This window comes from Xiphophorus maculatus, chromosome 10, assembly GCF_002775205.1.
Source record: "Xiphophorus maculatus strain JP 163 A chromosome 10, X_maculatus-5.0-male, whole genome shotgun sequence".
Lineage (NCBI taxonomy): Eukaryota > Metazoa > Chordata > Actinopteri > Cyprinodontiformes > Poeciliidae > Xiphophorus > Xiphophorus maculatus.
The window spans coordinates 2,951,053-2,964,210 of NC_036452.1; the positions used below are offsets into that span (position 1 = coordinate 2,951,053).

The 13,158-nt window shown below is 38.1% G+C and overlaps 3 protein-coding genes across 3 annotated transcripts; 1 reads left to right on the forward strand and 2 right to left on the reverse strand.

Moving 5' to 3' along the window:
* The first annotated feature begins 1,655 nt into the window (after positions 1-1,655).
* On the forward strand, positions 1,656-8,294 carry LOC102218992 (putative protein MSS51 homolog, mitochondrial). The gene is made up of 6 exons (XM_005810236.2): positions 1,656-1,713; positions 2,624-2,773; positions 3,935-4,059; positions 5,360-5,923; positions 7,504-7,597; positions 8,020-8,294. The coding sequence occupies exons 1-6, from the start codon at positions 1,697-1,699 to the stop codon at positions 8,222-8,224; spliced, it is 1,155 nt and encodes a 384-aa protein (XP_005810293.1). The 5' UTR covers positions 1,656-1,696; the 3' UTR covers positions 8,225-8,294.
* Positions 8,295-9,030: 736 nt separating this feature from the next.
* LOC106699974 (myeloid-associated differentiation marker-like protein 2) lies at positions 9,031-10,354 on the reverse strand. The gene has a single exon (XM_014472991.2). The coding sequence runs from the start codon at positions 10,087-10,089 to the stop codon at positions 9,247-9,249; it is 843 nt and encodes a 280-aa protein (XP_014328477.1). The 5' UTR covers positions 10,090-10,354; the 3' UTR covers positions 9,031-9,246.
* A 1,091-nt stretch (positions 10,355-11,445) lies between these two features.
* Positions 11,446-12,644, reverse strand: LOC102218727 (myeloid-associated differentiation marker-like protein 2). The gene has a single exon (XM_023341543.1). It carries the CDS (start codon positions 12,542-12,544, stop codon positions 11,648-11,650), a length of 897 nt encoding a protein of 298 aa, XP_023197311.1. The 5' UTR covers positions 12,545-12,644; the 3' UTR covers positions 11,446-11,647.
* Between the last annotated feature and the right edge of the window lie 514 nt (positions 12,645-13,158).

The following is a 13,158-nucleotide window of genomic DNA, read 5'->3' on the forward strand; positions in this document are numbered from 1 at the left end:
CTATCTATTCTAGTTGTTTCCCCTTACTTATTACGTTTTCTATTGAAATTCACAATTCTTATTTTTACTAAAAACATCTCAGAACGTGTTCATTATTAATAACACGGCCGTCATTATTCCTGTGTTTTCCCAGAGTTTTTCAGTCTGCCTGCTAGCTTAGCATTAGCTTTCCCCACTCACTCACACCTGCCCTCCCGCCTCTTAATGAACATGTTCCCTCCTTCTTACCGGGCAGCAGCAGCTAATCTGATGTATGTGCATTAGTCTGTTTCCCAGATGGTCAGTCCGCCCCTGGACTAAAGTTCAAACTGAATGGAGTTTTTTTTGTTTCCTCTTCAAATTGTCAACCCGCCACAGTGACGGGTCGTTGGTCCAATTTACACGCCACTTCATACTTTTACCCGCATTTGGCTGCTAATTTCCACGCCTGCTTACATCTGATTTTCCTTGATGACGTGAGCAGCAGTTCCCCCTCTGCTGGCAGCCTGCGGTAATGCAGCTGCTGGATAAACGGCTCATTGCTCCACATTCATCATGAGGCCTAAATTATTTCTGTCATCGCTCGAAGGCTCCCTGTGATTCGCTCTGCAGTTACAACAATTACAAATCTTACAACAGCTGCGTGAAAATGGATTACATATTAATATACCTTCATCAGAAAGGATCAAATTACAATCACCTCACAGGTTTGGTGTCTCCACTAATGCACCTTTCATTATTTGGTCCTAAGGGAAGTTCTTAACTGCAGCAGCCAGCTGTTTTATTCTTTATTACTGACGAACTTTTAATTGCAGATGTAACTACACTCTTCCAGTCAAATGACATTTTAAGTGTTTTAAGTTTTAAATGAAATGAAATGGAAAAATTGAAACATGACAGTGAAAATAAAGCTTCTTATGTTACCTGAGATAATGTCTGTGGTGACTGTACACTGTAAAAAATCACTTTTACCTGCTTACAGGTTAAAGTCGTTTTTCTGGTGAGCCTGTAGTGACAATTTTAGGAAATTATTTTAACATCATCATTAACAACTTTTTGTATTCTTTGAAATCTTGCAGTGGATGTTATCACCTAGATTCTCAGTGTACTTTTATTATTGCGGGGAAGATATGTACAACTGGATGTTATCTTTAATTAATTAATTTATTTTTATTTTTTTGCTTAGTGAATTTTTAGTGAATTGATATTGACATCGTTTCAGTTGGTTGTTGCTGATGTTTCTGTTTATTATTATTAGTTTTATTTTACTTGGTTATCATTGTTTTTGTCTTGTTTTGATCTGTTTTTAACTGTAGAGCATTTTGGTATAAAATGAACATTTTTATTTAACTGAGCAATACTGACCTCTTGTGGAGAGAGAGAGTAGAGGCAGGAAAAGTTCACAGATCTGGTTTGAAACTTATGACCTCTGCAATGTTTTTAATATTACACAAATGAAGGTTGTTGTTGTTGTTTAATGTTGATAATACAGTGGATGTTTTCTGTAAGATAAATAAGTTAGCTGGTTGTGTTCATATCTTCCTCCTCTCTGTGAGACGGAGGGTTTTTTGTTCTCATGCAGTCTGGAACGGTCTGGCGCTGTCAGACGTTTCCAGAAGCCTGGGAGCAGGTGTTACATCTGCAGGCCGCTCATATATCAAGCCCAGCAGGAGAAGCAGCTGAGCAGCGTCTGTTTTACTCCATTAGCAGCTTCAAAATGACGGAGACTCAGAGGTAAGCAGAGCGTTTCAGCCATTTACTTCCTCTGCTCCATGTTTACTTTGACTGATTGCATGGAGCAACATTTAAATGTGACCTGCAGGTCCTGGTAGATTGCTAAACCCGGCAACAGAGTTTAGGTCTCTGATTTAGTTGATATTCAGATCATCACTCTAAACCTGCAGCATTTAAAAAGCCTTTACATAAAATGGCATATCTATGAGTTTTTGCTATAAAATTTCTGAGATTAATCTAAAAATGTCTGAGTTTTCTTTTTAAGCAAATTTTCTACTTCAGAAAAGCAGATATTCTCTTGATTTTATTATAGATTTGTATAATTAATCGAATATTTTCTGAGTTTCTTTTTTTTTCCTATTTGTTTTTAAAATTTTCTGAGATTAATCTCCAAACAGAGTTTTCTTCTATAGAAGTTTTGACTTTTCAAGCTCAGAAATTTCTTTATTTTTATTTAGGAAATTTCTGAGATTAATATAAAAATTTCAGATGTTTTTTAATAGAAAAATTTTCATTTTTCAAAGCTCAGAAATTACCACATTTTCTATAAAATTACTGTGATTAATCTTATATTTTCAGATGTTTTTTCTAGAAAGTTTTTCACTTTTGAAACCCAGAAATGTCCAACATTTTTCCTACAAAATTTCTAAGAATAATATCAATAGATTTTTTCCGTTGAATATTTTACTTTTCAAGCTGAGAAATTTCTTTCTTTTTTTTTTTTTTAGGAAATTTCTGAGATTAATCTAAAAAGTTTTCTGAGATTTTTGGCAGAAATTTTTAGGCCCTAAATATTCACACACCATATATGACTGGGAGGTTTTAAAGCCATATCTTGATTTATTCACCAGTTGTTGTTTTTTTTGGTGTGTTCCTTTATTCTCTTATTTTTTGTTTTTGTTTTCTCCAGCACCGTACAGCAGGCCTCAGGTAAATCTCTGGCCTTCCGCTCGCAGAAGGAAATGTTTGAGAAAATGGAGGAATCTTTTCAAATCTGCGCGTTTTGTGAGAAACGACCTGAACAACTTTCAGAGTCGCAGAGTTTGAAGCGCTGTACCAGGTAAAATAAGAAGAGGACCCAGATTATGGGAATTATCTGAACAAACGAGGAAATCTGTCCCAGTGAATGAGAACGTCAGACTAAAGTCACATTATTGGTAATTCAATTAAAAAAATCAAATGTAGTTTATAGATTCAGTTCATACTAAGGGATTCGTCCTGTAAATGTTGGATCTTGAAGCTCACACTCTTGAAATAGCTTTACTTCATAGTAGTACTTCAATAGTTTCTCCTTCCACTCAACTTTCCATCTACGTATGTGCTTGCATACATTGCTTCCAAATACTTTACATTTGAGTTTATGCCAAAGGGACATGGGGCAGGCGTCAGTGACCAGGACCCTTAAGACATTCTACGGAGCTCTGGTAGTGCCAAATAAATCTTGGTATATATTTTGGAGTTTTTAGTTCTCAGTAAAATGTGCCTTTATTTATTTATTTATTTATTTATTTATTTATTTATTCATTTATTTATTTACATAGGAATCCCAAAAAATACACTTTAATGGCAGTCAGATAGAGCAATTTATTATTGTTTTATTATAAGTGGATAAAAAATAAACACACGCAAGCAAAAAATAGACCTGCAAAAATATGTTTATTAAGTTTAGTAAGTGAAAACAAAGGAAGTTCCAGTTTTGTAGATTGCACCAACCAGGTTTTTCTTGTTTGTTACTAAAACTTTTGTAATTTTGCTTTAATTTACTTCAGCTGCATCAATTTCTGGACAGATAATGTCCACAGGTGGATCTGTGGTAATAAGCTCACACTCACAGTATCACACAGTGTGATATTGTTCAGGTTTATTTATTGTTGAAGTATAATTTAAAAAATTCTAGCAAGGAATAAAAAACCCCCCAAATTATTTCATTTTCCTTCCTCGTTTCCTGCTAAACTGCAGCAGCTCTTGTGATACTTAAACTTCTGATGGAGTGTTATCTTTATTTTAGTACAAGAATTATTGAAATACAGTTTCAATCATTTTAATTTAGGTATGTTATTGTAAACATATTCTTAAGAAATCACTGTGGGGAACATGAGGAAGAATTAAGTCCCTGAACTACATCACTCTATGTGCAATAAATCTATGTAATACATATATTTGATGGTATTATAATTCTCTGAGCTGCGTCTTCATGTCCTTCTGTCCATTCTTTGTCCAGGTGTCTAAATGTTTATTACTGCTGTAAAGACTGTCAGAAGGAGGATTGGTCCAAACACAAGAGGTTCTGCCCCCAGCTGCGTTTAGCTGCGATTGACAGAGTTGTTGAATGGCTTCTGTTCAAAGGTAATAAATAGTTTGTGACAGAAACCATCTCTTAAAGTTTGCCAACCTTGTAAAAACCAGACTCTTGTCCTTTGCTGTTAGCGTCGTCTATGGATTCTGCTGAAGTTTTATATTTTACCCAATCGATAACGTTTGTCTGAGTTATGTAGCGGTTCGATGTAAAGTAGCTTACTGGAAATTGGCTGCGCTGTAAACAACCTTCCTCCACTGCAAAGATAGAAGAGCCAATCAGAACAAGGTGGCTGTTAATGCTAACTCAGTATTTTTAAGTGCAGACTGAACAGCTTTGTTCACTTCCTCTGTTGCCATTTCTAAAAGTACAATTCTGAAACAACACAGAAAACCGACATGATTGTTTACGACTTCTTCTGTTTGCTGATTGGCCTGGTTGAAATTCTACCGGAGGAATCCAAGTGAATAGGAGAAAGTCCAGACTGGGCTGTGAAGCAGGTATTGCAAAGGCAATGGCATAGTAGGGCCAGAGTAGAGAGGAAAAGAGGAGTAAATTTCCACCTAACAACTCAGAAATTTTGAGTTTAATCTCAGAAAATTTCTATTAAAAAAAAGGTATCAAAAGTCAAAAATGTTCAGCTTTGAAACTGAGTTTTTCTAGCAAATTCTTTACTTTGAAAACTCAGAAATGTTCTTGTTTTTCTAGAAAATTTCTGAGATTAATCTAAACTTTTCTCAGATTTTTCTTGAAACTTTTTAACTTTTGAAACTTGGAAATTTCTTAATTTTTCTGTGAAAATTTCTCAGGTTAATCTCAACTTTCTTCTGTTTTTTTTTATAGCAAGTTTTTGACTTTTAAGACTCAGGAATTTCCACGTTCTTTTGTAAAAAAAAAACCTGAGATGAATCTCAACATTTCTGTGTTTTCTAGCAAATTTTGAAACTCAGCAATTTCCTTGTTTTTTGTAAAAAAAAAAAAAATGAGTATAATCTGAAAATTAAAATTTTTTTCTAGAATTTTTTGACTTGAAACTCAGAAATTTCTGTTTTTTCTTAAAAAAAAAAATCTGAGATTAATCTTAAATTTTATCAAATTTTTCCAGCAAATTTTTGACTTTTGAAACTTTTGAAATTTCCAATTTTTTAAAAAAGAACATATCCGATATTAGTCTAAACTTTTCTCAGTTTTTTCTAGAAAATTTTTGACTGGTCAATCTGAGAAATTTCTTTGTTTTTTGAAGAACTTTTCTGAGACATTTCCCAGAAATTGTCTCGTCCTCTTTGTTTCTCTCTCTTTTCTTTCTCGTGTCCATGCTGACCTCATGGCGGTTCTCCTCTTGTCCACCAGGCGACCTTCCGTTCCCCACAGAGAAGTGGTCAAAGCCGGGGTCGGAGGTGAAGACCTGGGACGACTGGCTCTCCATGCAGGGCGATCTCTCAGCCCACCTTGACGCCGTCGTCAGTGGAGCCAACATGAAGGATTTATGGGCCGACGCCGGCCGGCCCCGACCCGGTGACGATGACCTGAAGCAGTCGCTCTGGAGGGTCTGCAGTGAGTTCTTCTCCAGGCCCCTGACCGTGGCCCTTGGCCTCAGGCTGTTCGGCCTCAGCCCGGCCTCCCGGCCACTCACCGTCCATTTGGTGGGGGCGGGGCCCGGCGAGACGCTGGGGGCCAAGCTGAGCGACTATGACGAGCTGAACCACATGTTCCCTGGACACCAGGGCATCGAGGTGGTCCTGGTGGGTCCCGAGGTGGTGGATGGCCCCGTCCTGAGGGCCCCTCTTCGAGCCTTCGGCCCCAAGCAGCGGGTCTACGTCAGCGCCTACAGGGGCCTCTACCACGACTTCTGGGAGGAGCTGGTGGAGAAAGAGGAGGCGGCCAAACCGGACCTGGTGGTTGGTTTTAATCCAGGTCAGAACCACGGAGTCATCAGGACCAGAACGATAATAAACTTATCAAGATCAACCACTTGTGTCAAACTCAAGGCCTAGGGGCCAAAATCTGGCCCGCCGTAGCTTTTTATGTGGCCCTTTAGACTCCAGATTACATCATCAAGTCCCTCCAGTTTTTCACAAATCAACCACTCCCTACATTTTTTCCGATTTTGCTGCACATTTCTCTCAAAATTGGTGAAAAACCTGTTTAAGTGACTGCTGCCTCAGATTTACTTGATGTGAAATCAGTCCGTGGCTGATGCAGTCGCATTTAGCATCACACATTAGCACAAATATTGTAAAAAACAATCTTTACAAATATTTCTAAAGTAGAATCACAACATCTGTGATTTTGATTGAAAAACCAGTGATTATTTAATTTTGAGAAACACTTGTTGAATGCTGAAACAAGCAGCTATTTATTAACATTTTAACAGTTTAATGGGTTTCTTTATTACATTCTGACACAACTGGCCCTTTAAGAACATTCAGATTTTTGATTTGGCCCAAAATGAAAATGATAATATTGTTGTTTTGAGAACATTTTCCAGTTATATAATGGCATAATAATTTCTAGAAAACATTTTCAGAGATAAATAAACGTAAAATTTTAATGAACATTTAACACTGGAACGGGAAGACATTTTAAATATCCAAAATAAATAAACAAAACAACAAATAATCAAATAAAATGAATTATGAAGTCTTTGTAAACAAAACTGTCCTTCAAAAACGTCTAGTTGAGACCAAATCACCAGACAGAAGACTTTCATCATCCAGTTTGTGGTAAAATTAGAAAGAAATGAGAAAATACTAAATCTTGCAAATGGAAATTATTGAACTTGTTTTAATTTATCATCCAATTAATCGATTAATTACTTATTACGACAATCCTAAGTGTGAAAGCTGCGTTATACATTGGAACATAAATACAAAGTTTTCTCAGATATTCTCCACTTCAGTCTGAGTTTTCAGAAATCATTTTTACAGATTTTTTAAAATGTTGTTTTTTGTAGATAAAAGGTCAGAGTGTTTAAAAAAATAACTTGTTTTCCCCAGATACCCAACTGCAGTGGATTAGGCCTAAAATGTCTGATTAAATAATTTACAGTAATATAAATTATTTAACCATTTTTACATAAAACGTGAAAATAAATTTGTTTAGAAATAAGTGTATTTATTTCACTCTATCTTTGAAATAGATAGAGTGAAATAAATACATTTTTAGGGTGTTGCCTAAAATAAGCTGCACTCAGATTTAATTACTAATTATTATTTACTAATTATTTAGTGAAGCCAGTTGATTGCCCTGGATTTTATTTAGGGCAACAGAGTAAGAGGAGATGACTACGAATGAGACCGCATGTAAATTGTTTTTATGACATTTTATGTTTGAATTGCGTTGCTGCTGAAATGTGCTTTACAAATAAACTTGATTGATTTAAAAAAAATATTTTAAAACCATCAAACGTTTGTGTTTGTGTTGGTCTATTTTGACAAAACGGTAGGAAGCTGAATTTTGTGTGTTTTAAAGCCGTTTTCCTTGATTCCTCCCAGGTTTCGATGCCAGTCAGGGTTTGGACCACGGCTGGCTTCCAACTCTCCTACTCCTCCGCGATTATGAGATTCCCTCCATGTTCACCACGCTGACGTAAGTTTCACTCATTTAAACACCAGAATTTCCTCCGGAAATACAGAAATTAGATGCAGCTAAATAAATATGTAATAAAACTATAATTGTTTTGTTTATTTACTACGTTCAGTTGCTCTAAACTTTGTAGATGAACATTAGAAATGACAAAAGTTCATGTCTGAATTTTACTAAACAAATAAAAATGCAGTTTTAGTCTAAAAATTTAGCTAGAAATCCCACAAAGGAACCAATAATGATCCAAAGATGATTTAATTCAGGGGTGTCCAAAGTGTGGTCCGGGGGCCATTTGTGGCCCTCAGAAAAATTTTGGGCGGCCCAAATTCACATTATATGCAGTTCTGTTTCCTGTACAAGTCTTTATTTTGATTCAAAAAGTAGTCTACCGTTTTGTCCCAGCTGCTGCTCTGTCCTCTCTGCAGTGAGACAGATATGACCTACTCTCTGCAAATCCTGCTGGAGCTGGAGATGGACATGAAGGGAAGTGGAGCGAACCCGTTTGCCTCTCTGAAGCCAGAAGTTGTCGGTTCAACGCCCAACAAGCCTCCTGTCTTCTGCAACTCGCACTACTTCAGCTTTCAGGGTTTACTGGAAACAGCGGAGCTGGAGGAGCCAGAGTCGGCCTGAAGGGGGCGCCAGTGGAAAATGTTTGTCATTTCATTTTTATAAATAAAGGGTTATTATGTAATAATTATAACCAGGCTTTTAATAACAGAAACACTTGAAGGGTTTATAACTTTTAAACCAGGAGCTCCAGGAGTCAAGACATTTGCATTTTTTATCTCGGTCTTAGTAAGATTTGAATATAACAAGTCTGTGAAATACAGCTGAGTTCACTGCAAAAACACAAAATCTTACCAAGTATTTTAATCTGGTGCAAATATTTACACTTTAAATAAGACAAAACTAACTTACAAGTAACTTTTCAGCAAGATATAGAAGTCTGTTTTAAATAAATAATTCCTTAATATTGACAAAAAATAATTATTTCCAATGGCGCTGTTACCTAGCAACCTAGTTCTAGGTCCAGTGGCAGATTATTTCCTTTATAACATGGGAAAAATGTCATAAGTTAAATAATCTGCCACTGGAACTAATTCTTTTTCATTAATATTAAGGAATTATCAACTTAAACAAGCCTTTATTTCCTTCTTCACTGCAAAAACCAAAACTTACCAAGTATTTTTAGTCTAGTTTGTAATGCAAAAACAATCAAATCAAATATCAGTAAGAAATAGGATCCTGTTTTAAGTCAATAATTCTTTATTATTGATTTAAAAAATGACAGTTCCGCTGGCAGATTATTTCACAAAGAGCATGGGAAAAAACGTTTTGTTATAAATGAAATAATCTGCTGCGACAGGCTGGCGACCTGTCCAGGTGACCCCGCCTCTCGGCCTAAGCCTCTACATCTAGCTAAAAAAGTTACTTAAATGTTAGCTTTGTCTTATTTCAAGTGTACTCAGATATTTGCACCAGAAACTAAGCCAAAAATACTTGACAGAGTCGCATAAAATTCTGCTCTAGCCAAATATCAACTGATGTTTCCAGCTCCAGTAAAAGAAGACAAACCTCAAACTTCACAGCTGTTTTCATCTTTATTCACCAAATGACAGAGCCTGGGATAATAAAGTCACATCTGAACTTTTCTACAGTGACTTAATGGATAGAATCAGGTCTACGATGTAAAGAACGAGGTTCAAAGCGCTTCCCACCGTGACGGCGTTCATGTCTGCGTAGGAACATTTGATGCAGGTGTAAGGGTTGTGCCTGTAGCGACTGTAGCCAAACACGGTCCACAGGATGACAGCAAGCACGTACAGCACCACCGCCACTATGTTAAACACAAACTCCACCAGGTTCAGCCTGAACACCAGCAGACACTGCAAAAGCTTCAGCAGGTTGAGGACGATGATGGCCACGGTGTCCAGGAGGCAAACTCCGAAGATAACGGCGCACAGTATCATCCCGGAAGGTTTGTAGAACCATTTCCCTCTCACAAAATGGTCGGCGGCGGCGGTGAAGATCATGCAGGCGACAAATGCCTCCAATATGCGGAGAGTTCCTCTCAGGCTGGACATGTAGCCTCTGCAGAACGCCGACCTCTGCTTGACGACGTCGACCAGAAAGCACACCATGGCGACCAGCGAGAAGATGAAGCACAGGATGTCTGCAATGCAGGTGAGGCAGATGAAAACAGCAGCGAAGGCCACCGTGGCGGAGACTACGGAGATGCAGCACACAGCTGTCAGGCCCAGGGTCAGGTCGGCCCAGTTGGGGAGGAACGCCACCAGCAGGATGTGCCAGCCTTTGCTCTCCATCACGAGCAGCACCAAGGGGACGACGATGCACAACACCCAGACGAACGCGCACCAAATGCCCCAGGGGACGACCATCGTGCCTCTGAACAGGACGACGGCCAGAGCCAGAGCGCTGAATATCATCTCCACCAGGCGAATAATCCCCTGGAAGCTGGAGAACGGGCCACACATGCTGCTCGGTTTGGGTTCCCAGGTTCTTCTGAGGAAGAAGCTGCGTTCACTCCAGAACTGAAGGACGAACCATTTCTGCAGTTATAATAAAACTCCTCTCACTCCAACGCAGCGTTGTGATCTGCTTTGTATTCAAATGTCTGAGTTAGTCTGCAGTGTGTGCACATGAAAATGATCAAACTGACCTGAACTGCAGTTGGAACGAAGTAAAATGGGACAACTTTAACTTCAGATCAGTGTTTCTCAAACATGTTCACACCGAGGATCCCTTCACCCATTTAACAAACACTCACCATAACACAAAATCTTAAAATATACAACCTGAAAAGAAAATATTAGTCTCTTAACTCACTTATTATCATGAACAATTCATCTCAGGGCATTGTGAGTTGTTTTCATATTGTGAGAAGTGTGGTTTCTAAGCTTTCCAATGATGTCAAACACATGGAAATAAAAGGAGCAGCTGTTTTTCACTGTGTGCATTTATAACATCTAGGCCTATTTGTAATTTAAAGAATAGAAAGACTTGATTTTCCCTGGCAGAAACAAAAATCTCTTCTGCAATGTTAAATATAAAAAATAAACACCCATGTGTTCATCTATTGTATTTAACTTTATAACTTTTTATTAAATAAAAAAATAATAACTGTTGAGGTGCAACCAGGGCATCGTAATAAAGCAAAGTCAGAATAACAAAGAACAATTTTCACTGAATGAAACTTGAGTCCTGCAGCTCATCGTATAGAACTGTTCAAAAGAACTAAATCTCAAGTGAACAACACATCGACACTCTTTGCTTCCTCTGATCGTTGAAGTATTCCTGCCGTTGTTTCCTTTCCACCGGTATCTTCAGTTTTTCTTTTGAGTGACCCAGTTTTAAGCCACTTATCCATTATTACATTTAACCACAATATCAAGTTAAAATAACAACTTATTTTACTTTAGAATAATTTAACTTCTTGTTTCAAATCACATGAACCAAATTTCTGATCTGATGATGAATTTTATGAAACATCTCAATGAATTCAGCTCAGAAACATTTAGTGTGATCAGGACATTATCCTCAAGCTTTGCAAACTGTCAGCTGCATTAAAATAAACATTTGCCTTAATAACACAAGAGTCAGATCAATGTAACTTCATCTCAGGAAACAAAAACACGCCGCTAAGCATTCTGGGAAATAGTTCCCACTTTCAGTTTTTTTAGGGCTAATCTAAAAACTGACAAAATTAATAAAAAGTTAACACAACTTACTACTGCAAGTTCATCTTTCACAAACTCACACATTTAGCTTCAAAATCTAAAACTCGCAAAATTTATTTGACTTAAAGAGAAGAAGATAGTAGACACAACTAAATTCAGCTCAAAATGTTTTACAGTGTGGACATGATAAGTCAGATGTTCCCATTAAAGGACAGAGACATGCAGCACTCACCTTACCTCACTTTATACTGGAATTACAACACAGCATCTTTGGAAATATTATTAAAAAGAACAGTGGAGCTTTTCTGTATATTCAGGTCAAATTTCTTGACACACTATAAAAAAATCTTAATATTTATGTTCGCTTAAAGCCACAGATGCCGAGAAGTGTAAAAATCAGGTCCACTGTAAAAAGGATGAGATTCACATAAGTAAAAAATGCAACCATGAACTGAATGGCCCAAATGCAAAAGCTGGGGGGACAGTCGCTGGGACGTGGATTGTGTCTGAACATGAAAATGGGCCACATGATAGCTGCGAATATATACAGCACAACTGAGATCACCAGGAAAATAAAGACAAACCTGTCCAGGTTAAAGGGCAAACAGTTCTTCAGCTTTTTTAAGATGTTGGTGGCGATGATGAGAGGCAGGATGGGGAAAGGGATGATGTACACGATGACACAAAAGATCAGCGCTGGCTTGTCTCTGTAACCGGTGAGAGACACAAAAATCATGCAGCTCACGAAGGCCTCCAGAACCTTCCAGAACCCGGGAAGAGCTGCCAGGTAGCTCCCTTTCTTCTTGTCCAGGAACTTGTCCTTCACCACTTCCAGCATGTAGAGGAAGCCACACAGGAAGGCGAACACGCTCACTATCGAGCCGTAGAGGCATTTCAGGCAGGCGTAGAAGTTGGCGTAAGTTATGGCGACGGAGACGGTCATGAGAGAGGAGGACATGGCCATCCCTGTGGTGAAGTCCCCCCAGTCCATGCAGAACATGTTGAGGATTATATCGAGCCCGAACATCTCGATGATGGTGATGATGAGGGTCATGATGGGGCAGAAGGCCCAGGTGAACATGGCGTAGATCCAGTAGGTATGGCTGCTCCCTCCTCTGAACATTCCCAGTACGAAGGTGATCAGACACAGAACGATCTGAGCCATGTGGAGCCCGCCTCGCCCAGACATCAAGCTGGACGGATTAAACACCGCCTTGGACAGCGTGTCCTTAACATCGTTAATAACGCCCATCTTTCTAAGAGTCAGAGAAATGACTTTGTCCTCTCAGGTTGGCTGACGGATAACTTCTCCCTGCAGGGTTTCCTCTCCAGCTCTACTTTCCATGTAGTTTCTCTGGTTTGCATAACAGCAGACTGTGAATAATGAGACATATCTGCTGCAGCTGATAGGAACACGTCACCCTAATCATTAAAGCACAACATTTAAAATTACTGGTAGAGAAAAACTGATGTCTTTGTATTTTAGGTTTGTATTAAATGTTATTTTTTTATTCAACAGAAGTTGCATGCTTCCTAATCCAAGTTTTAACTGTTATTATCCACCAATACAATGTGATGTTCTATTGTGGAGTACAAACTAGAGATGCACAGAACTGAAAATTTGGGCTGATATCAATATCTGATATTACCGTTGATACCGATTACTGACAGATATTTACTAATATTATATATATAGTTTCCCACCCTATTAATACCATGAAAACTAGCACTGAAACCCCAAAGCCTGAGCTGCTTCACTGTCACTGTCACATGACCAAACACCACCATATACTAACGGTTTTATTGAATGTTAATTTTTCGTGTTGGAATGTTGTGTTTTTGTGAAACATCAAACTAATTGTTTTT